This window comes from Papio anubis, chromosome 10, assembly GCF_008728515.1.
Source record: "Papio anubis isolate 15944 chromosome 10, Panubis1.0, whole genome shotgun sequence".
Classification (NCBI taxonomy): domain Eukaryota; kingdom Metazoa; phylum Chordata; class Mammalia; order Primates; family Cercopithecidae; genus Papio; species Papio anubis.
The window spans coordinates 116,864,930-116,889,776 of NC_044985.1; the positions used below are offsets into that span (position 1 = coordinate 116,864,930).

Consider the following 24,847-nt stretch of genomic DNA (forward strand, 5'->3'; position numbering starts at 1 on the left):
CTGTGCTAATTCCAATAATGGTCTGTGTAAAAGTAACAGTGGGAGCCCAAGAGGCTTCCAGATAGGAGAGGATGCAGGGGAGAGTATAGGTGAGCAGGCCAGAGGCTCTCGGCCCAATGCATTGCAGAGCCCGGCACAGAAGTTCCAGCTCATTTAACTCAAGGTGTGTAGCATATACAGTGGTTTTGGGATCAAGCAGATGTAAGCTAGACTCTCAGGTCTGCCACTAACTTGCAGGCAAATTATTTAACCTCTCTGGTCTCAATTTCCCTGCCAGTGAAATAGACATAATAGGATTTCCCTTTGTGGGTTGTCCAGGAGGATTGAGCGAAGCAACTCGTGCAGAGAGCATAGCAGTGCTTCCCACATGGTTAGATGGTAGATAGATATTGGCCATTTTTATTAATTCAACAAGTTTATTGGGTGCTGCTAGGGACTGGTACTGGGTACTTCAGGGGAGTTATGTCCCGCCCCCTGAAATTCACATACTGAAACCCTGACCCCCAATGTGACTGTATTTGGAGACTGGGATTTTAGGAGGTAATTAAAGTTAAATGAGGTCATAAGGATGGAGTCCTAACCTAACAGGGTTGGTGGCCATAAAAAAGAGGAGGAGAGGAGGGAAGGTCACAGGAGGACATGGTGAGAAGGCGGCCACCTGAAAGGCAGGGCGAGAGCCCTCCTCAGAGTGTGACCATGCTGGCACTTTGATCTTGGGCTTCCAGCCTCCAGACTTGTGAAAAATAAATGCCTGTTGCTGAAGCCATCCAGTCTATGGTATTTAGTTATGGCAGCCTGTGCTGACAAAGACAGGTGCGTACTGTCTGGCAGCATGAGCCGGATGCTGCTGCGGTGTGCAATGAACAAGACAGATCTGCATTCTCACGGAGGTGAGAATCTAATGAGGGGAGAAGAGAGGTGCACACAAAACAGTGCAAGTCGTGGTAGGAAGAGGCTCTAAGAGAAGAGCAAGCAAGTAGGGCAGGGGGCAGGGCTGGGTGGGAGGACAGAGGAGTGCTGATACGCCACAGAGTGTCAGAGAAAGATGCATGCTTCGGGTAGCCTGCAAGGCTGGAATGGTCCAAGGAAGAGGTGATGCTTCCAGGTGGGGGTGGTGGCAGGGATAGTGGCTGGAAGGGCAAGGGGTGGAGGCATTTCAGAGATGTTTCCCCATAGTGTTAGGAGCTGGCCAGGATGCAGTCAAGAAAACCTGGGACTTCCTAAGACTCAGTCCGGCCAAGTAGGAGGAGGGAGCGGGAGGAAGACCATGCTGGGAAGCACCTTCTGATAGGAATGAAGCTAGGACCAACCAGGTGGGGTTTTTGTTTGTTTGTTTGTTTTGGCACATTAGTTCAGACAACTGCTGGCTGAAGAAGCAGAGAGGAAGAGGAACAGAACGTGGAGCTGGGAAGAAGCTGCCATGTAATTGCCACGGAAAGAGTGGCTGTTGGCAGGAACTGCATTTAGGAAGCACAGTAGTGGGCCCTGCCAAGGGAGGCGGTCATGATTCATGCCTGGGAAGTGCTCAAGGCCAGAACGGAGGTTGGAGGAGGCGCAGGGGCCTGAGGCGTGGTGGCCGTGGTAGACCTGCCAGTGCTGGCGATGGCTGGGTTCAGAGTCTGGCTCAGGGGAGCCTTGCTGAGAGTTGCTGTTCCTAGAATTTGAAAAATCTGACTCTGGGGGTGGAGAACCAGGAGAGGGGTGGTTGCTGTGGCAACAAGGGCACCCCCCACAGAGGTAGGGTGGGGCAATCGCAGTGGCAGGGGTAGGGATCACAGGCCTGCCTTGCTTCACATCCCAGGTGCGGGCTTAATGGCAACGAAGTTACCAAGAGGCCATGGGCTTGATCCCTTCATGTTCAGTGCAAGAAACAGATCCAGACACCTTTCTAGAAAGGAAATGTATGTATACATTTTCCTAAAAGTTCAAATGCAAGGAGAGAGCTCATTCTTAAATCAATACTGTAATGAAGGTCAAGAATTCCTTTGAAATAAAAGTCCCCAGGGCTTGTTTTTTAAAAGCCTGTTTCATAAGTAGGATCTTCATCCATGTCACTTTCTTAAAGTAGGACACTCCAGAATTGCCCCTCTGAGTTTCAGAAAATATTAAGCCCCAGTTATCATCAACAGTAGGCATGTAAATTGGTGCAACCACTTTGGAAGACAATATGGCATAACTAATCAAAACTAAAAATGCACACAACCGTTGAACATTCATTCCTCCTCTAGGGATTTTTCTTGCAGACAGACTAACTAAAAACTGGGATCTTCGGGAGGCTGAGGCGGGCAGATCACTTGAGGTCAGGAGTTTGAGACCAGCCTGACCAACATGATGAAACCCCATCTCTACTAAAAATGCAAAAAATAGCTGGGCATGGTAGCGCACGCCTGTAGTCCCAGCTACTCAGGAGGCTGAGGTACGAGAATTGCTTGAGCCTGGGAGGCGGAGGTTACAGCAAGCCGAGATCTCGCCATTGCACTCCAGCCTGGGCAACAGAGCCAGATCCCATCTCAAAAACAAAAACAAAAAACCCCTGGAATCTACATGTCCAGGGAGAGGAGACTGGTAAAATGCACCATGTTGTGATATAGAATAGAAGGTATCTTTAAAAGAATATGGTAGACACAAACAAGCTCCACGAAATATCCAAAAATCCGAAGTGAAAAAGGAAAGGCATATAACAGAGTATTTAAAAAATGGGGCTTTGCAAAAATCGGGTTGTATATGCGTAGAAAACATTGAAAGACTACACAAGACACTGGCCCTGAAGAAATGGATCCTGAGCTTGCACCAAGCCTGTAATCCCAGCACTTTGGGAGGCTTCAGGACGGGCGGATCATGAGAATAGAGATCGACCATCCTGATAGCACGGGTGGAAACCCGCCTCTACTAAAAATACTCTAAAAACTAGCTGGGCGCTGCAGGCGCCTGTAGTCCCAGCTACCGGGAGGGCTGGAGGTGCAGGAGAATGGCGGAACTGGAGGCGAGCCGGTGAGCCGAGATCCGGCACGCACTCCAGCGCCCATGAGATGACCCGCCCAAAAAAAAAAAAAGAAAGACCACAAATCTGGCAGAAAACTTACTTTTATTAAGTAACCCTTTGAGTGATTAAAAGAACATTTGTTACGGCGTGCATATGCTACTTTCAATTTAAAAAAAAAAAGGTTGAGGAGAGCAAAGTTGGTCTCTTTCTTAGGAATCCTAGACGAATGATGGGGAAGACTCTCCCAGGATACAACCAGCCATCCCCACAAAACAAAATGCTTCAAGTAGGATTTTACACACATGACCTTGAGCCGGAGTTCTCTTTTTATTTTCTATTATGACAAAAGTAGTATGTGGGCAGTAAAGGAAAGCTGGAAAAGTAGATGGAAGAAAAAAAATTGCTCGTGGACATACCGCCTAACTCAACTGCGTTCACTTCCAGTGTCTTTCCAGGATGGAGGTTTTCCATAGTTGGAATCGTAATGTATTCCCATTTGGTTTCTTGATTTGTTTGTTTGTTTTGAGATGAAGTCTTGTTCTGTCGCACAGGCTGGAGTGCAGTGGTGTGATCTCGGCTCACTGCAACCTCCGCCTCCCAAGTACCTAGGACTTCGGATGTGCGTCACCATACCTGGCTAATTTGATTTTTAGTAGGGTTTTGCTACGTTGGCCAGGCTGTTCTTGAACTCCTGACTTCAGGTGATTTGTTCACCTCGGCCTCCCAAAGTGCTGGGATTACAGGTGTGAGCCACTGCGCCCGGCCTTGATTTGGTTTTTCACTTAACATTGCATTACGAATATTTTCCTCTGCCCTTAAGAATCTTGACAAGAGACATATGTTGGCTTTTTGGACATGGTTTCCTTTTACCCAATTCTTCCCAAAGTCAATACTAATTCTCCTTGTTTTCGTTCAAGCCTATTTGATTTTCCGCCATCTTCAGTGAAACAGGAGATGCTCGCTGCCAGGCCTTCGGTATTCACGGATGTCCTTGAGCACAATTATGGACTCAATGGGCCCCTGGACTCCTTGGGAATCGCCCCTGTGCCTGTCAGCGATGTTCCTGGCTCTGGTCCCAGGGGGAGGCCAGAATGCAGCGCCACCTGGTGACCGGGAGTCACAAGGCGCAGACCCGGACGCGTTCTGGTTCTTTGTAGTCGCAGGTAGAGTTTTCTTCCAGAATTGGGTTGTTCAACCAGTGGCGAACGTCACTGATGCCAGCTGCCCAGTGGAGTCCCCAGGAGCCCACCGGAGCTCTGCCCTTCAGGAGCTGGTCAGGGTGCCGCCTGGGAGACCCGCCTCATCGTGAGCACCTACGTGGTGCCAGACACATTACATAACTCCACAGACATTCTTGAGCAGGTGTCACTATCCCTTTACAGAGATGCAAACCAATCCTGAGATGCTAAATGGTCATGGTACAGCTGAGATTTGGACCCCAGCCCTGCTCCTGTGTGTCTAATTCAGAGTCTCATTTACAGCACTAAAATGGAGCTTAACAGAGGCGCAGAACAGGGAGTGGGTGGAGGATGCCCTGATTTGACACCTCGCCTTCCCATTGTTGGGGATGCACCAAGCCCCAGGAAGCCGTGCAGCCACATAGATGGATGGTCTCTGGCAAGGTCCGTCAGGAATTCAGAGGACTGTGGTCACTAGCTCTGCAAATTTGAATAAAATTTGTGCCTGCAGGGGCGTGGGTGGATCTGGAAAGGTCAAGATGTCGGTAGCAGAAATGGAACTGGAAATGGAAAATGGAAAGGTAGGCTGGTGGAGCCTGGTATCTTGACAGAGCTCCAAAAACAACTGTGGAGAGAGAGGGATGGACAAAGAGAGAGAGAGAGAGAGAGAAGGCTGGGGAGCGGGGGTGGTGGAGGAGAGAGCTGGGAGGGAAAAATCTTTTCCTGGCAGATGATAAGGGAGCATGATCTGCTAGGTTTGGGAGTGTTCCAGCTCTACCGGACGTCTCCAGTGGGACGGTCTCCCTTCATCCTAGTCAGGGGCTGGGACTTGCCTTCCTCTTCCACCATCTCAGTAAGTGACCTTGGCCTTTGATTTGAGAGGGGTCGATGTGGGCAGGGTAAATTCTCAGGACAGAGGAGAGCATCCATCCTTCTTAACAAGCTGTGAATAAGGTGCTGGCTCCTGCTTTTGACTGGTTTTCCCAGCTGGTCTTCCCCAGTGCCAGGAAGCAGGAGCCTGGGGGCTGACCCACCTGCCCTGGCCTCCTTGGGAGGGGAAGAGTGGTGTTTGATCCCAGGAGGCTCCTTGTGGGTGACTGCTCCCTTCTCCAGCCAAGGATGTCTTATTATCAGGTCTGAAGATGAGGGAAGTTCACTACTGATTACGCCAGCCAGTGAGCAACTTTCTAACTCCACAGTCAAGTATTTGCCCTTCCGTTAATCAGGGTTCTTCAGAGAAGCAGATAGATAGGTAGATAGACTAGATAGATAGATAGACAGACAGACAGACAGACAGACAGATAGATAGACAGATAGATAAATAGACGGCTAGTTAGATAGATGGATGGCTACATAGATGGCTAGATAGATAGATAGATGGCCAAATAGATAGATAGATAGATAGATGGCTAGATACCTAGACAGATGGCTAGATAGATAGATGGATAGATAGATGACTAAATAGATAGGCAGATTGATAGATTTCTAGATCAATAGATAGATAATAGATGGCTAGATAGATAGATGGCTAGATAGAGGGATGGATAGACAGATGGCTAGATAGATAGTGGCTAGATAGATGGATAGATAGATGGCTAGATGGATGATTAGCTACATAGCTAGATAAATGACTAGATAGATGGATGGCTAGATACATAGATGACTAGATAGATAGTGGCTAGATGGATAGATAAATAGATGGCTAGATAGATAAATAGATGGATAGATAGATGGCTAGACAGGTGGATAGATAGGTGGATGACTAGATAGATAGATGGCTAGATACATAGATGGCTAGAGATGGATGGCTAGATAGAGAGATATACGGATGGGTGGATAGATAGATAGATAGATAGATAGATAGATAGATAGATAGATATGGAATTGGCTCATGGGATGGTCAAGGTTAGCAAGTTCAAAGTCTGTGGAGTGGGTTGGCAGGCTGGAGACCCAGGGAAGAGTTGATGCTGCAGCTCGAGTTCATAGGCAATCTACTGGCAAATTCACTCTTTGGAGGAAGTCAGTCCTTTTCTATTAAGACCTTCAGCTTATTGGATGAGGCCTACAAACAGGAATTGCTTTACTCAAAGTCTACTGATTTAAATGTTCATGTCATCTAAATAATACCTTCAGAGAGACATCTAGAATAATGTTGACCAAATATCTGGGTCCTGTGGCCCCGCCAAGTTGACATAAAATTAACTATCACTGCTCCCTTTGCTTTTAGCCCTCAGTGAGCGAACACTTTCACCCCCTGCACCCCAAGCTATGAGTGATATCTATCTATCCACCCAGGCTGGGGGACATTGGGAGCCCTGGGGCATAGTAAAGGGCTTTGACGAACGCAGGAGGGGAAGGGAAGTACAGTGACAAACGCTTAGATATATTGTATATCTACTAACATTACATTGTAGATATATATATTGTATATGTATAATGTGTGTGAATATACATATACACACAATAAATATATAATGCAATGCATGTGTGTGTGTGTATATATATGTATATATAGCATATATTGACCTCTGCCTCTCCTCTCTTGGCTCAATCCCTTCTCAGACCCTGAAATTCCTTCTGTTTCTTGTCCACGGTGGAAGGACCCCTGGACAAGAAGCTTGGTGGTATTTCTGTCGTGCCTCTCTCCCAGCCTGCCCTGACCCTGTCCTGAGACTCAAACCTTCCTGTGATCTGCCCTCTCTCAAGGTTTACCAAAGCAGAATCGCTCCTATGCCTTGGCCTTGCCACTTCAGCCCTCCTCTTCAACACTGAGGCCTGTCTGTTCTTCCTGGAGCTTCTAGAGTTGGCTGAGTACCAGGTGCCTGCCAGACCACCCTGATGCTTCTCACTGCCCAGCTTTCCCAGAAATTGTTCAAGTCCCCTGATGGGGCCTGGGGCTTGCCAGGGCTGACAGTGCCCTTGGGCAGGTGCCCCAGTCTGGACCTAGAATCACATGTGTGAATCTGACCCCACTTCTTCCCCTCAGCTGCTTTCCAAGCCTCTGCCCCATGGGTGAGGTTGACCAGATGCTCTAAAGAATGCGTAGACTCACACCATGCAATCACTCTGGGGCTCTATGGCTGAGTGTGGCTCCTGGACACAGCCTGGGGAGCAGGTTCCTCCTTTGACTGACCCTGAGCATTGAGGACAGCAAGGATAGTGGCAGGTGGTCTAGGCCCTCCTTACCCCTGCCAGCAGCAGCTGGCAGTCCCTTGTCCCTTCTGGAGGCTCCTGTCCAGCTATCAGGCAGCCACTTCCTCCAATGGTTTCAAGGACATTGCTCCACAGCACCCATACACCCATGGGCTCTTCCCATCAGCATCGTCTCCCACCTCCCACCCACGTGGTGATGCTGAGCTCTCCATATTGATCCTGCCAAGCCAGATGCAGGTGGGCATCCCTGAAGAGTGGGACTGCTCTTATATGTGGAGGGCTGGGGTGCAGTCATCATCAAATGGGATGTCAAAGTAGGAATGCAGTGATTATGGCCTAACACATTCAAGAGAATATGGCTGGAAGATGTGTGGTTCTACCTTTATGCTATAAAATTTGGAACAGTAAATTTTTTTTTTTTGAGATGGAGTCTCGTTCTAGTCTCGTTCTATCGCCCAGGCTGGAGTGCAATGGCGTGATCTCAGCTCACTGCAACCTCCGCCTCCTGGGTTCAAGCAATTCTCCTGCCTCAGCCTCCAGAGTAGCTGCAATTAGAGGCATGTACCACACCCAGCTGATTTGTTTGTTTGTTTGTTTTTGTTTTGTTTTGTTTTTAGTAGAGACAGGGTTTCACCATGTTGGCCAGGTGGGTCTCAAACTCCTGACCAGGTGATCCACCCCCCTCAGCCTCCCAAAGTGCTGAGATTACAGGTGTGAGCCACTGTGTCTGGCCACTCTCTAGCCATTATTTGAAGTCTTCCTTGGTAGATCACTATCCCTCACATGAGTTCGTGAAGTTTGTAATATGTTTAAATTATTTATATTGACTGGAGACCTACAAAAAAAAAAAAAAAAATCCACCCACCAAAAGGGCAGCCCTGATCTAGATACTGGGATTTCCTGAATGTGGAGGGCACAAGGGTGGGGGACAAGCCAGCTGACCATGCTGGACAGATCAGGCAATTGGGTGGAAAAGGAAGCAAAGATGGGATGGGCCTTAAAAATGCGGGAAGTGTACCTGTGTGGCGGGTGTGCTAGGGGATCTCGCTCTGTGGAATGGCAAGGACTATGGGAATAGAGGTGTGAGAGATGGGGGCCTGGGGGCCTGGGGGAAGCTCTCTAAGTACAGCAGTCTTGGCATGGTAGAGATGAGTGGGTGGAGATGTAAAGGGACCAGTATTGCAAATGGATCCTCCTGGTGGCGTGGTCTGGGGCTTCATGGATGTTGGTGGCCAGCAGGGAAGCGAGAAGGGTGCGAAGATGCACAATGGCAGCACAGGAGATGACCCCATAAGGAGGGGGTGGACAGGCGCTGAGTGGAGGTGTGGGTGGGGAATGAGAGGCCTCCACACTGGGCTGCTGCAGAAGTGGCGTGTTCCGGGAGGGCCGGAGTGTGGAGGCCAGTTTCCATCACCACTGTATCCCCACGCCTGGCTCCAGGCCTGGCCAGAGGTCCTGGACTGCGAGTGCTTTGTCTGCCCTACAGACTCACCTGCTGTGCGTGTTGCTACAGCAGGGAGGTGCTGGGGGCCCTGTCCTGGGACAACCATCAGTGTGATGCACATTGAGCCCCTGGGCACATGTGAGCTCCTTTACGAGCTACGTCCTTCAAATTAGACAAGAAGAAACCAAGGCCGAGAGAGAGAAGAAACTTGACCAGGTTCCCACAGCTTGAATGTGGTGGTGCTGCCTGGCTGGTGCCACTGCCTGGCTGGTGCCCCTTCCTGGAGGGGGTCTGTTGTCATGTCCTGGAGCCCAAGGCCTGGATGTGGGATGGGGGGACACTCCTTGTGCAGCGGGTCAACACCTGCCCCTTCAGCCTTGGTGGGCCTGACCCAAGGATGGAGGGTACCCAGGTCTGGGGGCTGAGGGATGGGTGTCCACTGCAGAGCCCTCAGAAATGACTGGTCCTGGATGGCAGTCCCTGGAGAGGCAGCTCCCCTTTGAGAGGTGGGCAAATGTGGCTATGCCCAGCCTTGGAGGAGGTACAGTCTGACCGGCCACCCTGACTGCTGAGATGCAGGACTCAGGACCCCGTATTGTCCTTGGCCAGGCGGCCAGCCTGCCCTGTGGGGCTTTGGGGTTCTCCTCTCCGAGCTTCTTTCCCCAGCATCCTGGAGAAGCCCAGAGAAAAAGTCAGCCTGTGTTCCCACTGTAAATGGTCCACATCCCCTCCAAGCTCCCTTTGTGTGTCTCCAAGCTGGGCTGCAGGGATCAGAGCTGTGCTGCCCGTGCAGCATCCACCGGCCCCTGGGAATGAGGGGAATGCGGCCACAGAGCCGTCACTTGGACCTCGGCGCCCTCGGCTGGTGGTGGCCAAGGTCTCCCAGCACCCAGGCCGCTGGGGGTCTCTAAAGGGGAGTGGTGGGGCTCGACTGTCTCCCCCTCAAGTTTGCTCTGTCCTGGGCAGGCTGTAGTCCCAGTTGAGAAGCTGTGCCCCCTTGGGTGTTTTAGGGGTTCAGGATGGGCGGTGAAAAGCCCTGGGGGAGAGCAGAAGGCTCAGGGACCTGTCTAGGGCGTGGCATCCCATGTGGGCGTCAGCATGGCCGCAGAAGAACCACTCTTCGGGCCCACCCATGCCTGCTAGGCCATGCTTCTTCAGAAGTGGCCACGACTCTCCTGACGTCTCCAGAGCCGGTCATTCTGCCCAGTGGGACTTCAGCTGCCCCTGGACACTTCACCTGTAGGCTGCGACCTGTTGCCAGGAAGGAGAGGGCCGGTGAAGGAGCCGCAGCAGCCGTGGTGGGGTGTGGGGGACGGTGGACGGCCAGGGCTTCCCCCCGCCCTCTCTCGCTTGGTTTCTGTAATGAGGAAGTTCGCCGCCGCTCAGTTTCCTTTCCCTCGCTGAGCGCCTGAAACAGGAAGTCAGTCAGTTAAGCTGGTGGCAGCAGCCGAGGCCACCAAGAGGCAACAGGCGGCAGGTTACAGCAGAGGGGCCTCCGCTCCCCTCGGTGGCGTGTGGGTCCTGGGGGTGCCCGCTGGCCCGGCCGAGGAGGCCCACGCCCACCATGGTCCCCTGCTGGAACCACGGCAATATCACCCGCTCCAAGGCGGAGGAGCTGCTCTCCAGGACGGGCAAGGATGGGAGCTTCCTCGTGCGCGCCAGCGAGTCCATCTCCCGGGCATACGCGCTCTGCGTGCTGTGAGTACAACCTGCTCCGTCCCCAGGCACAGAGATGACAGAGAGGCTTAGAGGGGGCCCAGCACTGGGATGGGTTGTTCTTATGTCACAGGACAGAGTGATCTGCCATGCACACTTCCCCGCCACCCTGTCATGGACCTTGTCCTTGGACCTTGGCCTTGGAGTTCAGAGAGCTGGTCTCGTGGCAGGTTTTGCAGCCTTGGAGCTGTCAGAACCACTCCGAGGCCTGATCTTACACCCCAGCTTCCCATGAGCTGTGTGGTGCCCGGGGCTTCCTTGAAGTCTGGGGAACGAGAGAACGAGTTTGGGCTTTCTGAACCAGGAGGAAGCTCAGGGCTCCTTGGAGGTGGGTGTGTTAGAGATCAGTTCAAAGATGCCCAGCTCAGAAACCCTGAGAAGAGCAAAGGTGGCAAGGGGGACCCTTCCTGGAGCACCCAGGCTTTGGGCCCCTGGAGGCAGCTGTTGTTTGGCGAGCCAAGAATATGGGCTGAGTTTAATCAAGAAAGGACTTTCCGTTCGCTCAGAAGCTGCTTTCAGAGGCCTGAGAGCAGAGGAAGTCACCATTACCACGAGCGAGCAGCCTCTTCTCTGTCTCCTGAGCACTTGGCTGTGACCGCTGCCCACCCCCACCCCTCAATTTGGGTCTCTGTCACCATCAACTCCTCCCACTGCCCAGTTGGGGATGTTACTGAATGTGCCAGCTGTGCTAGCAATGGAGGAACCAGCCACTTGCTGAAGGTTCCTTTCTAAAACCCCCTTCCTGTCCAGTGTCTGAAGGAGGCCCTTGCCCTGCAGCTCTTGGTCTAATCATTTTGCCGAGGCCTCGGGCAGTGCTAGGGTGTAGTCAGGGAAGGGTATGTCCACCTGAACATCTCCAGTAGCATCCCCGGGCTAGCAGAAATGTTCCCCCAAGCGGAGAGGGCCTTGCCCTTCTTCAGGCAGGAGGGGAAGTGGGTGATGAACCCAGACCTGTTTTGAATACTGACTCACAGCTGGGGCCTGCTGTGCTAAGCATTTGTTAGCCCATTTCATCCTCACCACAACCTGAAGTGAAGGTCCTGTCAAAAGCCCCACTTTGCAGATGAGAAATCTGAGGCCCTGGCAGTTAAGTGAGTGACAACAGTCAAAGCCATGGCCATCTGCCCCCAGAGGCTGCAGCTGAGACCAGCAGCCTGTGGCCCGACCTCTCCTGCTCCCAGTCCAGCGGGCCATGCATGTAGCCTTGTGGGGCTGGAGGCAGAAGCAAGGGCAGCCGGAGTGTTTACAGGGTCGGCTGGGGCACTGGAAGCCAACCCAGGCTCACAGCTGGTCGCTGGCCTGTGCTGACAGTCTGCAGCCCCACCTCCAAGACTGGCTTCCTGTGCCCCCTCTCTCATGCCTCAGGGGAAGGAACGCAGGCCCAGGCTGCCTGGACTTCCCCAGTGGGGACCTGCTGCTGCCGGGGCCTTAGAAGGGGCAGGAAGATTCTCTTAGGCATCTCACAAGCCCAGTCTGACTCCATCCGGCCCATGTGGATTATTTGGATTTCTCTCCTGGCCCAGTGGGATCTTGTCCTGGCTGCTTGGTGTTGGCTGAGCCGAGGGCTTCCAGGGCCCCATCTCATTAACCTTCGATGTAGCTCTTTGACCAGGGCTTTGTGGTTGCTCAAGTTACAGACATGGGATGTGGGTCTCTCTGACTCCAAGCTGTGAGCATCTTAATGTCTAGGGTCAGCCTGAGCCAGAGTCAGAGCTGGAAAGGTCTTGGAAAAGCTCTGGTGCAACAGCCCTGGCTTTTCAGGAGGTAGACAGAGTGCAGAGAGCCTGAGGCCTTTGTCCACCATGCTGGCTGGGGGCAAAACTGCTGGCTTCCAGGCCAGTTCCCGTATTCCTTCCTCCACCTCTTCTCTTGGAACCCTTGTCTGCACTGAGTTACTCTCAGAGTCATGACAGGTATGCAGTGTCTGCTCCTTAGAAAGGGACCTGTGGTGCCCACAGATGTCCACTATCCTCTTAGCCAAAGCCTCATCAGCCTCCTATCCTGAGGCTGCTGGGTTGCAAACACCAGGAGCCCCACCCCTTGGCCAGACAAACCCTGGGCTCAGGGTTCCCCTTTCTCCTCTGCTCAGTGTAGGAAGCTTCCGTTCCTGCAGGGTCAGGCTCCACTGTAGGCTGTGGGACGCGATGGACCTGCAGACTTTCCACACATCTGCAGGCTTCATGTGGCTGCTACCCCGGATTTTGCCAATTACGGAGATTTTAAAACTAAAAAGTAATTAAATGAATGATAACAAACTGTCATCCTCCAACATCTCATTTCTTGAAAGAAAGCAGCCTTTGACACCAAAAAAGGCAGGAAGGGCATACAAAAAAAAAAAAAAAAAAAAAAAAAAGACCAGTCATTTAAAGCAAAGAGATTGAACTTCTTGAAAAACAAACCCCACCACCCCTAGTTTTCTCTGTTCCCTGCGGAGTGGCCGCAGCCTGCTGGACATGGCAAAGGCAGGCAGCCCCAGGCTGAGGGGTGTGCAGGGCAGCTGGGTTTTCTGCAGCTGCAGAAGTAGCAGCATTTGCTCCCCAGCCCTGGAAACCTGGAGCCACCCTGCTCTAGAAGTGACTGCAGAAGGAAGCCACACGCGCACCCTCCTGCCCTAGCAAAGTCCATGGGAAAAGTATACATGCCCCACGGCCCCTCAGATCCCCCAGGTGCCCCGACCTCATCCTGCCTGGGCCCCAGTGGCGTTCCCTCCCAGGCCTCCCCTGGTGGGCAAGGGGACGACGGCCGGAGTCTCCACCTGATGGTTTGGGCAAGTGTGCCTGGGGTGTCGGAAACAGAGCAACCTCACCAGGGAGGGGCCTTTGCCCTCAGGAAAGAGGACAGGATTTGACTATGTAAATGGACTTGAGCGGGGGTTGGACATCAAAAGACAGGGCTGCAATTCAGTGCCACCACGTGACTTAGGAGTGCACATTCTGCCCACACCCAGCAAACCCTGCATTTCCTCGAGAGAGGTCAGCCCCGTCACCTACCACTGGGCAGGAAAGCTTTGATCTCACCTCAGCAGCTCGGAAAGCCCTGCTTGACGGGGCGTCTGGGGCTCCATCTCGGGGCACAGAGAGTTGCGGCGGGAAGGTGCAGTTGGCTGCTTGGTTTGAGTCCAACTCCGCCGTCTTGCAGCCAGGGGCTCTTCTAAGCAGGGCCTATGTCATCCCCACCTGGTCCCCACTCAAATCCCCCACAGAGTTGGCCCTGCTCCGGGGAGAGTCTGTGGGTGCCTTGAGGGGGACGTTGGGTGCATTGTGGATGGGAGACATTAAGAGCTGTCAGGCTCATGCCCTCTCCTGCCACGCAGGGGCCAGCACACCTGGCAGGGCCTCATGCTGCAAAGAAGAGATGCCTTGGGAATGGGGTCAGTCAATGTAAGGTCCATGGGCCGGCTGAGCCAACATCCCCTTACACAATCTGCACAGGCAAAGCTGATCAAAGGCCTAACATCAAGATACACGCTGCCCTCTCTGCAGGAGCAGCCGGGGCCCGGGACTGGGCCTAGGTGGCCAGCTCAGCTGGCTGCCATCCAGCCTGGAGCAGCCCGGGAGGGCGGCATTCCCACCCAGCCACTCCAGAGAGAGGGGCTTCTCTCATGGGGGAGGCGAAGGCACGTGGCTGCCTTTGGCTCAGAAACCAATACCTGGTCTGGCCACAGCTGACTGTGGTTTTGGTTTCCCTCCACACGTGGCCTTCCACATGCCACCCAGGCACCATGGCAGGGTCCGGCTCACCCCTTTCCGGGGGCAGTGTAGACAGTGCGCCAGACAGTCCTGGACCCAGTGGCTTCACCTACACCACAAGAAAGAGGGGAAAGCCCGAGAAGGATATCTGTTGGCCTCTAGGGGCTTGTTACACTGTTTCTTCTGCACATGTTGAGTGCCTTCTCCGAGGGGAATTTTGTCGAACAGAGCACACCCTAAACCTTGCTCTGCTAACAGAAGGTTGTTACCAACCTGCTCTGCCTAACAACAGCAGGCAACTTCCAAAGAGCTATGTGCCAGGCATCATTCGAGGCTTATATTGACTCATTTGATGTCCACGAAGACCTTCAAAGGAAGTTCTATTATCCCCACTTTACAGATGGGGAAACTGAGGCACAGAGTGGTTTATGGAACAGGCCTAGTTTACAGGACTAACAAATAACAGAGCCAGGACTTGCACATATGCTCTTCCTGGAAGCGAGAAACAGAGACCATAAGGTGTCCTGTGTGGGGCGGGGAAAAGCCTGGAGAGGGAACTCCTGGTGATGGAGCCACAAAGAAGGGGCTTGGGAGGGCGGAACTCCTAACCTCAAAGAGTCCAACAGAGGTGGAAAGCTGTGGTATGAGCGGTGGCTAAGTCCCCCTTTTGAAGCTTCAGTAAAATAGACACTGTTAATTATTTTTGTGCAAATGCAACAAGGCACTATTTTTCATACCTGATATTGACAGTCAGTGGGAAAAAATGCTGGCTCAGGCAGTAGCCAGAACTACTGACATCTGGTTCACACCAGAAAGCAGGCCAAGGGGCTTTGTCCAAGGCTAACTGTGCCGAGTTTTCTCTCTGTATGCAAGACCAGGAAGGGGTGATGTGCCCTGGAAGGCCTACGTATTTCACTCACTAACTGTACCTTCCATGTGAAGTGATGCAGAGCAAGCGTGTTAAAACGGAGTCTCTCCAGGGTTTCTGTGCCTATACTCAGCCCCCCAGAAAAGTCCTTTCGGGTCCAGAAATAGGCTCCAGCTTTGGTGCTTTGCATGTTTGTCTACCTGGTAGGTCAAATTCATAAATTCATGAACACAATCAGCACTTATTGTGGGTTTTCTTTTCTTTTCTTTTTTTTTTTTTTTTTTTTTACAGAGTCTTGCTCTGTCGCCCAGGCTGGAGTGCAGTGGTGCAATCTCGGCTCACTGCAACCTCTGCCTCCCAGGTTCAAGCGATTCTCCTACCTCAGCCTCCCAAGCAGCTGGGATTACAGGTGCCTGCCACCACGCGGGGCTAATTTTTTTCTTTTTATCTTAACCTCAGGTGATCTGGCCTCTTCGGCCTCCCAAAGTGCTGAGATTACAGGCATGAGCCACTTCACCCAGCCTTTTTCTTTCTTCCTTCCTTCCTTCCTTCCTTCCTTCCTTCCTTCCTTCCTTCCTTCCTTCCTTCCTTCCTTCCTTCCTTCCTTCCTTCTTTTCTTTCTTTGTCTCTCTCTCTCTCTCTCTTTCTTTCTTTCTTTTTTGAGACAGAGTCTTGCTCTGTCACACAGGCTGAAGTGCAGTGGCGTGATCTTGGCTCACTGCAACCTCCACCTCCAGGATTCAAGCAATTCTTCTGCCTCAGCTTCCCAAGTACCTGGGATTACAGGAACCCGCCACCACATCCGGCTAATTTTTGTATTTTTAGTAGAGATAGAGTTTTACCATGCTGGCCAGGCTGGTCTCGAACTCCTGACCTCGTGATCCACCTGCCTTGGCCTCCCAAAGTGCTGGGATTACAGGTGTGAGCCACCGCACCTGGCCTTATTTATTTATTTATTTATTTATTTATTTATTTGAGACAGGATCTCACGCTGTTGCCCAGGTTGGAGTGCAGTGGCACAGTCACGGCTCACTGCAGCCTCGCTTGATCAAGCGATCCTCCTGCCTCAGCTTCCTGAGTAGCTGGGATTCCAGGTGCAAGTCACCAAGCCTGGCTAACCTTTTTTATGTAGCCCACGCTGGTCCCTAACTCCTGGAGTCAAGTCAGTCTCCCACCTTGGGCCCCCGAAGTGCTGGCATTACAAGTGTGAGCCACTGCATGCAGCTTCACATCAGCATTTCTCAATTGGTGCCATCTCCCTGCACACGAACCCTTGCGTCATGACGACATGTTGTCCTTGCAGCCAGGCCTTTCTCCCCACCTCAGACGTAGAGTGAGAGGAGCTCTGCTCTTCCCTCTATAATTCGTACCATGTTGTGTACTCCTGAGGAGCGCGGCTCTGTGGTCGGCTGGCTGTGGTGTGCTGCATTTGCAAATGCTAACCTTCCTGTGCCAACCCCGCCTCTTCACGGTGGAGTGATGATGACAAGGCCAAAGCCCACTCATTGGGTTATTTTTACAAATTGAAGTATAATCCATATTCTATACAATCACCCTTTCTATGGTGTACAATTCTTAATTTTTTTTTTTTTTTTCCTAGACAGAGTCTTGCTCTGTTGCCCAGGCTGGAGTGCAGAGTGGCGCGATCTCAGTGCACTGCAGCCTCTGCCTCCCGGGTTCAAGCAATTGTCCTGCCTCAGCCTCCCAAGTAGCTGGTATCATAGGCACACACCACCATGCCCGGCTAATTTTTTTTTTTTTTTTCTTTTTGAGACAGAGTCTCACCGTTGTTGCCCAGGCTGGAATGCAGTGGTGTGGTCTCGGTTCACTGTAACCTCTGCCTCCTGAGTTCAAGCAGTCCTCTGCCTCAGCTTCCGAAATAGCTGGGATTACAGGTGCCTACCACCACACCCAGCTAATTTTTGTATTTTTAGTAGAGATGACGTTTCACCATGTTGGCCAGACTGGTCTCGAACTCCTGACCTCAGGTAATCTGCCCACATCGGCCTCCCAAAATGCTGGGATCACAGGCGTCGGCCACCGTGCTCAGCCCTGGTGTACAATTCTTTTTCGTGTTTTTAGTGCATTCACAATGTTATGAAACCAACACCACTGTCTCATTCAAGGACATTCTCAATACCTCAGAAAGAAACCCTGTACCCATTGCAGTCACTCCCTATTCCGTCTCCACCCAACCCCTGGCAACAACTAAATGACTTTTTGTCTACGGATTTATTTCTTTTCCGGATGTTTCATAACTGGAAGCATACAACATGTGGATTTTGGGGTCAGCTTCTTTCACTGAGCACAATGCTCTCAGGCTTCATCTGTGTTGCAGCGTGAATCATTCCTCTCCAGGGCTGACTAATGAGCCACTGTATTGAAAGAACCACATTCTGTTTATCCATTCATCAATTGACAGGCATTTGGGTTGTTTCCACTTTTGGGCTATAATGAATAATGCTGTGACGAACATTCACATACAAGGTTTTGTGCAAACATATATTTTCAACATTCTTGGGTACATATCTAGGAGCAGAATTGCTGGGTCATTTAAGTCTAACATTTTGAGGAACTGCTAAACTGCTTTCCTTGGTGGATCCGCCATTTTGCCTTCCTACCAGCAATGTCTGAGGGTTCCCACGTCTCCACTTTCTTATCAGCACTTGTTATTGTCTTTTTTATTATAGCCATCCTAGTGGGTGTGAAGGGACATCTTATTGTGGTTTTACTTTGCATTTCTCTAACGGTTAGTGATGCCAAACCTGTTTTCTCATGCTTAATGGCCATTCGTATTTGGAGAAATGTCAATTCGGATCCTTTGCACATTTAGAAAACAGGGTTGTTTGTCTTTTCCTTGTTTCATTGGGTTATTGAGAGGATAAAATGGAAAGATGTGAGTGACATTTATAGCCCAAGGCCAGGCATGTGGTAAGCACCCACCGAATGCTTCGCACACATAAAAATCATGCTGGTGCTGGGCAAGGTGGCTCATGCCTATAATCCCAGCACTTTGGGAGGCCGAGGTGGGTGCATCACCTGAGGTCGGGAGTTCGAGACCAGCCTGACCAACATGGAGAAATCCTATCTCTACTACAAATACAAAACTTAGCTGGGGATGGTGGCACATGCCTGTAATTCCAGCTACTCAGGAGGCTGAGGCAGGAGAATTGCTTGAACCTGGGAGACGGAGGTTGCAGTGAACTGAGATGGTGCCCTTGCACTACAGCCTGGGCGACAAGAGCGAAACTCTGTCTCAAAAAGAAAAAAAAATCATGCTGGTGATCAGGCGTGGTGGTTCACACCTGTAATCCCAGTACTTTGGGAGGCCGAGGCAGGTGGATGACGAGGTCAGGAGTTTGAGACCAGCCTGGCCAACACAGTGAAACCCTGTCTCTACTAAAAATACAAAAAAATTAGCTGGGCATGGTGGCGGGTGCCTGTAATCCCAGCTACTTGGGAGACTGAGGCAGGAGAATTGCCTGAACCCAGGAGGTGGAGCTTGCAGTGAGCCGAGATCGTGCCCCTGCATTCCAGCCTGGGCGACAGAGATAGACTCTGTCTAAAAAAAACCAAAAAAAAAAAACAAAAAAACATGCTGGCAATTAGTCTTTATGAGCTAAAAGTGACTAGTGCCATCTCAGAAGCAGAGGAGTACAGGGCCACTCTGTGAAGAACATTCCACACAGAGGAGAGAGGAGAATAGGGGCAGAGGATCGCTTTGGAAACTTCCTGGAGGCCTCCGGGGGATGCTGAGCTGTCACTTGAGGCCTCCTCAGAGGAAGCACTCGGAGAGATGGAAGCAGGAAGAGGACTGAGTGACGCCCCTGTGACTGCGGCTGCTGGGGCCAGGCTGGGAGCCTGGAAGCTGGCAGGAGGAAGAGATGGGGACACAGAGGAACGCGGAGTGAAACCAGGGACAATGAACATGACATCAGGAAGAAAGGCAGGCAACTGAAGACCACTAGGCTCCAATTGTGGGGGTCAGTGCAGAGGGAACTGAAGTCCTGGGGCTGAGGACGATGGAAGGAGCACAGCGTGTTCCATGACGGGAGGACTCAGGGTTGACAGCTGCGGCAGCACGTGAGGACCAGAATCTCTCCCCTGCTCACTTCACGCTCCCATTGTCCCCTTTCATTAGAAAAACACCATATTAACAAGTGCAGGCCCCTAACAGTTTGGGGTCAATACTTATCGTAAACAACCCCATGGAGGGCTGGCCCAGAGAGATCAGCTGGGAGCTCCCCAGAGCAGAGAGGCTTGCTGGGCCACACAGCTGTCAGTGGCAATGGAGAAACAAATCTGATAAACAACGACGTCCTGTTCTTTAGAGTAACTTTAAAAAATGGTATTTATACAAAGCACAGAAAGTACACAGCAAAAAGCAGAAAAGTAACCAGCCCATCACTGAGACACTAGCATAAACATTGTTCATTCGCTGGTGTATCTTCTTCTTCTCTCTGCCTCCCCGTGTGTATGTAATTTCCATTTTGTGTATACATGTATTACATGTATACGTATAATTTTAGTCTGAGATTGCTGGCAGCATTAGCATTTTCCCATTTAGTTAGGTTTTCTTCCTAATGATCATATTTAATGGATATATAGGATTCTATTATGTGATGTGCCATACTTTATGAAATGATTCTTCTATTGTCAGATATTTAAGTTATCAACAGCATTTTGTTGTTATAAATATGACTGATGAAGGTCTTTGTGAAGAAATATTATAAACATGTCTGGTTATAGATTCCCAGGAGTGGAATTACTAGGTCAAGGGACAGGAATATTTTTAAGGCTCTTGATACAGAATGATACATTGCTTTCCAGAAATTTTGTTCCATGTATGCACCAGTAAGCTGTACAAGAGAGTATCTACCTCATTCTAACCTTCCTATTCTGAATATTTTCATTTCAAAACATATTACGTTGCAAGGTGAAGGTGGTGAATGTTCGTTTTGATTTGCATTTGATTGTGGTCATGTTGAACTTATTTGATACAGTGATTGACGTTCACAATCCCTCTTTCGTGAATGGTCTGTTCAATTCTCTTTGCCATTTTTCTATTGAAGCTATCATTTTTCTGTTATCTACTTGCACAAGTTTGTATCACACTTGTTGCAAATATTTTTATTGTGATTTTCCTTTAAGTTTTATGATTTTTTGACATTCAGGGATTGTAAATTTTTATATAGTGAAGTCTATCAGTCTTTTCCTTTTTTCTTCCTTTGCTTTTCAATGCAGAGAATCCCTCTGCACACAGAAATTCACTTGTGCAAGGCAGGTGGGTTAGGACAGAGCCTTTGGAGCTAAGAGACTTGGGCTAAGGATTCAGCAGTTTTTTTTGGTTTTGTTTTTTGTTTTGTTTTGTTTTCGAGATGAAGTCTCAGTCTGTTGCCCAGGCTGGAGTGCAATGGTGTGATCTTGGCTCACTGCAAACCTCTGCCTCCCAGGTTCAAGCAATTCTTCTGCCTCAGTCTCCCAAGTAGCTGGGATTACAGGCGCCCACCACCATGCCTAGCTAATTTTTGTATTTTTTAGTAGAGATGGGGTTTCACCATATTGGCCAGGCTGGTCTCAAACTCCTGACCTTGTGATCTGCCTGCCTCAGCCTCCCAAAGTGCTGGAATTACAGGCATGAGCCACCATGCCTGGCCAGGATCCAGCAGTTTATTTAATTCCACTGGGCCTTGGTTCCTCATTTGAAAACCAGGGCTAAGAATACCTATGTGGCAATGTTGTGGGGCGGATTGGATGGAAAATATGTATCACATTTTTAGCACAGCACTTGGTAAAAACAAATGAAGCAGTCCTATGGGTTTTTCACTTTTGTTTTTGTTTGTTTGTATGTTTTGCACTGAACCATTTAATCTCTCTGGAATTAATTTAATAAATGATGTAAGATACAGATTTAGGCTGGGCACAGTGGCTCACACCTGTAATTGCAGCACTTTGGGAGGCCGAGGCCACTGAATCACCAGAGGTCAGGAAATCAAGACCATCCTGGCCAAGACAGCGAAATCCTGTCTCTACTAAAAATTAAAAAAAAAAAACAATAGCTGGGCATGGTGGTGTGCACCTGTAGTTCCAGCTACCTGGGAGGCTGAGGTGGGAGAATTACTTGAATCCAGGAGGCAGAGGTTGCAGTGAGCCAAGATTGTGCCACTGCACTCCAGCCTGGGCCACAGAGTGAGACTCTGCCTCAAAAATAGGGGAAAAAAAAAAAAAAAGATTTATGTGTATTTTTCTCAACTAATCATCTTTCCCAAAACCTCTTACTGAATAACATTCCTTTGCCTTTTGGGGTTCCTCTTTTATCATATTTTAAGTCATATATCTTTCTTTGTGTTTATACTCTGTTCCGTGTATATCTGCTTTTCTTTCACCAATATCATAACAAGTATACCAACTAATTTTATAAAATACTTTATTATAGGTGATTTTCATATCTATTCTTCCAGGTGAACCAGCTAATAATATTGCCAATTTGGAGAAAACTACTATTGGGACTTTGATTGGAATTGCACAAAATCCATAATACAGCTTGTGTAAATTGACATTTTAGTAATATTCAGTCTTAACAAATATGGTTGTCCTTATCATTTTAAATTTTGTAATTTTCTTCATATAGATCCTGCATATTTATTGTTATAATTTCTTCTGATTATTTTATACTCTTATTACTGTTGTGAATACATTTTCCCCTACATTTCATTATAACTGATAACATACAGGGAAGTTATGGATTTTATAAATTCATCTTTTATTCTGTCACTTTACTCACTCCTTATCATTTCAAATTGTTTTTTTGCTTGCTTCTCTAGGATTTTCTTGTTTGACTCTCATTTCATCTATAAATTACCATCGTTTTGTGGTGTACTTTCCAAATACTTATGACACTTATTCATATTTCATAACTTATTGCATGGGCCAGTATTTCTAAAACACTACAGTGGGGAATATTAGAAAAAGAAAACATCCACCTCAAGGAGATATACTGTGAGAATTACCGTGAACCACCTGGGAAGGGCATGGGATAACCTCTGTCACCTAGTTACCACTTGATAAAAGGTAATTGTTGCTGCTCATCATGTCCAAGAAGAAGTAATCTTCTTCTAGTTTTACAAAGAGTTCTGAAGGACTGAGTATTTAATTTTTATCAAATGCCTTTTTAATATCTATTGTGATGATTATATTATATCCCTTATTTCATTTACTGGTAAAATAGCTTAATTTTATATATTTATATTTTGGTATATATTAAACAATTTTGCATGATTACAACTAACTATTCTTGATACAATACTTTTTTATGGTACTCTGAAACTTATTTAGGATTTTTATATATGTATTCATACTTGAGGTTGATTTATCTGATTTTGGTTATGTTATGGTTTTAAGAGTCATGTATATTTTACAAAATATTCTGCAGGCATTTATGTAGCATAATTATTATCTGATTTTTGAAATACTTAAAAAAATGTTGGTAAAACCACTTCTTCTCAAGACCATTTATAATTCTTTAATATTTACTTCAATTTATTCTTTAGTATTGAATTGGTCTTGTTTTCTATTTCCTCCCATGTCACTTCTGTTAAGTTACATGTAATGTAAGGTTTCTCTTTTACTGTGGCCATCTTCATTTTCTCATTTCTAACTGTTGGTGGTGCCCAGGGTCCTGGCAAGAAATAGATGGCATGTTCAACAGGGGTGATAAAGACAGGAATGGCAAGGCAGCCAGTGGCTGGCACCCTCAGGATCCATTCCCACCCCTGAGCTGAAGAGGCAGGGGCCAGAGCTGTGTCACCAGAACCTGGCAGGGCTGCAGCTAGGAGACTCCAGAAGTGGAGCTCTGTCCCCTGCAGCAGGCAGGGTGGAGTCAGTGGAACAAATCCACCCATCCCCCCAACCCCACTCACCCTGCCAGTGCCTCCCTTCAGCCAAACCTGGGTGAAGCAGCCCCCGGAGATTTGCTGGCTGCACAGGGCAGGTGGAAAAGGGTAGGGAGTGGGTCTCACTGGGGGAGGGGAGGCAGGGGGAGGCTGCCCAGCTCACTTGCATTTGTTTCTTTCCTCTATTCTGTTTGTCACAGGGTTGTCCATTTAATCTCCTACTTTTCAAGTGACAGGCTCTTAGGTTGGTGTATCTCTTCTGCTTTTTGTTTTCATATTCTAAAAAATGATCTCTGGACCAGACACAGTGGCTCACGCCTGTAATCCCAGCACTTTGGGAAGCTGAAGCGGATCACCTGAGGTCAGGAGTTCAAGACCAGCCTGGCCAACATGGTGAAACTGCGTCTCTACTAAAAGTACAAAAATTAGCCAAGCATGGTGGTGGGTACTTTAATCCCAGCTACTCAAGAGGCTGAGGCAGGAGAATAGCTTGAACCCGGGAGGCAGAGGTTGCAGTGAGCCGAGATCGCGCCATTGCACTGCAACCTGGGCAACAAGAGTGAAACTTGATCTCAAAAAAAAAAAAAAAAAAAAGGGAAAAAAAAAAAAACCTCTGTCTTTTCAGGAAGCCCTGTTGCATCTGCAGGACTCAGATCCGTTTCTGTATTTCTCTTCTTCCCTCTCTTTTTAAAATCTCTGTCTTTTCCTCTAGTACCACTTTCTTGAGTGTGTCTTTTTCCTCGTTCACTTTCTCCAATCCATAGCTGCTATTTCCTGCCTCTGTCGTGTGTTAAATTCTGACTCTAAATGTCCCGGCTGTTCCCTAACAGTCAGTTTTCTTTATCTCCGTTTGCTTGATTTTCACGATCGATGCCTCCAATTTCTGATACGCAGTGGTCTCTCTAGTCTTCCTGAGTTCACGAATCAGACTTGTCCAGAATGTATTTTTATCAGTGATTATATTTAAGATGGAAGTAACTCCTTGGAGTCCTTAGGAAAATACCCTTTTCTGAGTGGTGACATGTATTCATAGGTCAGGTGATTTTTGTTTTCTGACAAAGAACTGCCAAGAACAATTGGATCAGATTTGTTCAGAGTGGGTTAAAATGACTGCCACGGATGGGGGTGGGAGATGCTAATTCAAGATCCAGCCGGTGGTGGGGCCAGAGATGAGGGTGTGGTGAGACACACAGAGGATGGGCTCCCTCCGGGGGCAAAGAGGGGGTGCCTCATACCTGGGTCTTGGCTTTGAGTAGCTGTCGGACAAGGAATAGCCCGCTGGACCCCCAAGCTGTTGTGGGGGTGCTCAGCCGGCTCCCAATAATCCTTGGCCACCCTCACCTCCATCTCTCACCTCCTGGCCAGCTGAGTCACCTGCTAATGCTTTCTCCCTCCTGGAGGGGCCCAGATTAGCAAGAAATGGCCTCTTTTAATTCATCAACTTTTGCTTTCTCTCTGGCTGCAATTCTTCAAGGTTTGGAGTTGCGAATGGTGAACACCTTGTTTCCCAAGGTTGCCACACATTTTCTTGTCCTTCTACATTGGTGCAAATGGTTTTTTGTGTGTGTGTGTGTTTGTGTGTTTTTTTAATGCAGGGTTTTCCAGCCCCTGTTCTCCCACCCCATCTTGTCCAGAAATCTGCAAAAAACACGTCTTAAGAAAATGCAAAAACACAGACAAAAGCATTAGAAATTAGAAATGATATGTAACAAGAGTCACAAAAGGATTTAAAAGCAATTACAGGAGCAGAGCAAAGTGAGATAGGAACACAAAGAGGTTCTTGAATTTTATAGTTTGATTCTCTGTCTCTCTGTGGGTCCCTCCATGGTGAAGATGCTCCTGGGTCTGGCTGTCAGTGTTCGTTTGGCTAGGAATGGCCATACAGAGATGCTAAGATTTATCTGAAAGGATCAAACACGATGAT

General features: G+C 49.1%; 1 protein-coding gene across 2 annotated transcripts in view; it reads left to right on the plus strand.

Annotated features, from left to right (window-relative positions):
* Window positions 1-9,723: 9,723 nt before the first annotated feature.
* The window catches only part of INPP5D (inositol polyphosphate-5-phosphatase D), a 149,156-nt gene continuing 134,032 nt past the window's right edge, over window positions 9,724-24,847 (plus strand). Inside the window, exon 1 of one of the 2 annotated variants that reach the window (XM_021924147.2) lies at window positions 9,724-10,456. In XM_021924147.2, coding sequence (XP_021779839.1) covers window positions 10,323-10,456 — 134 coding nt within the window. In that variant the 5' untranslated portion in view covers window positions 9,724-10,322. The remainder of the gene's footprint in view (window positions 10,457-24,847) is intronic. The other variant, XM_021924148.2, reaches the window with a different exon arrangement.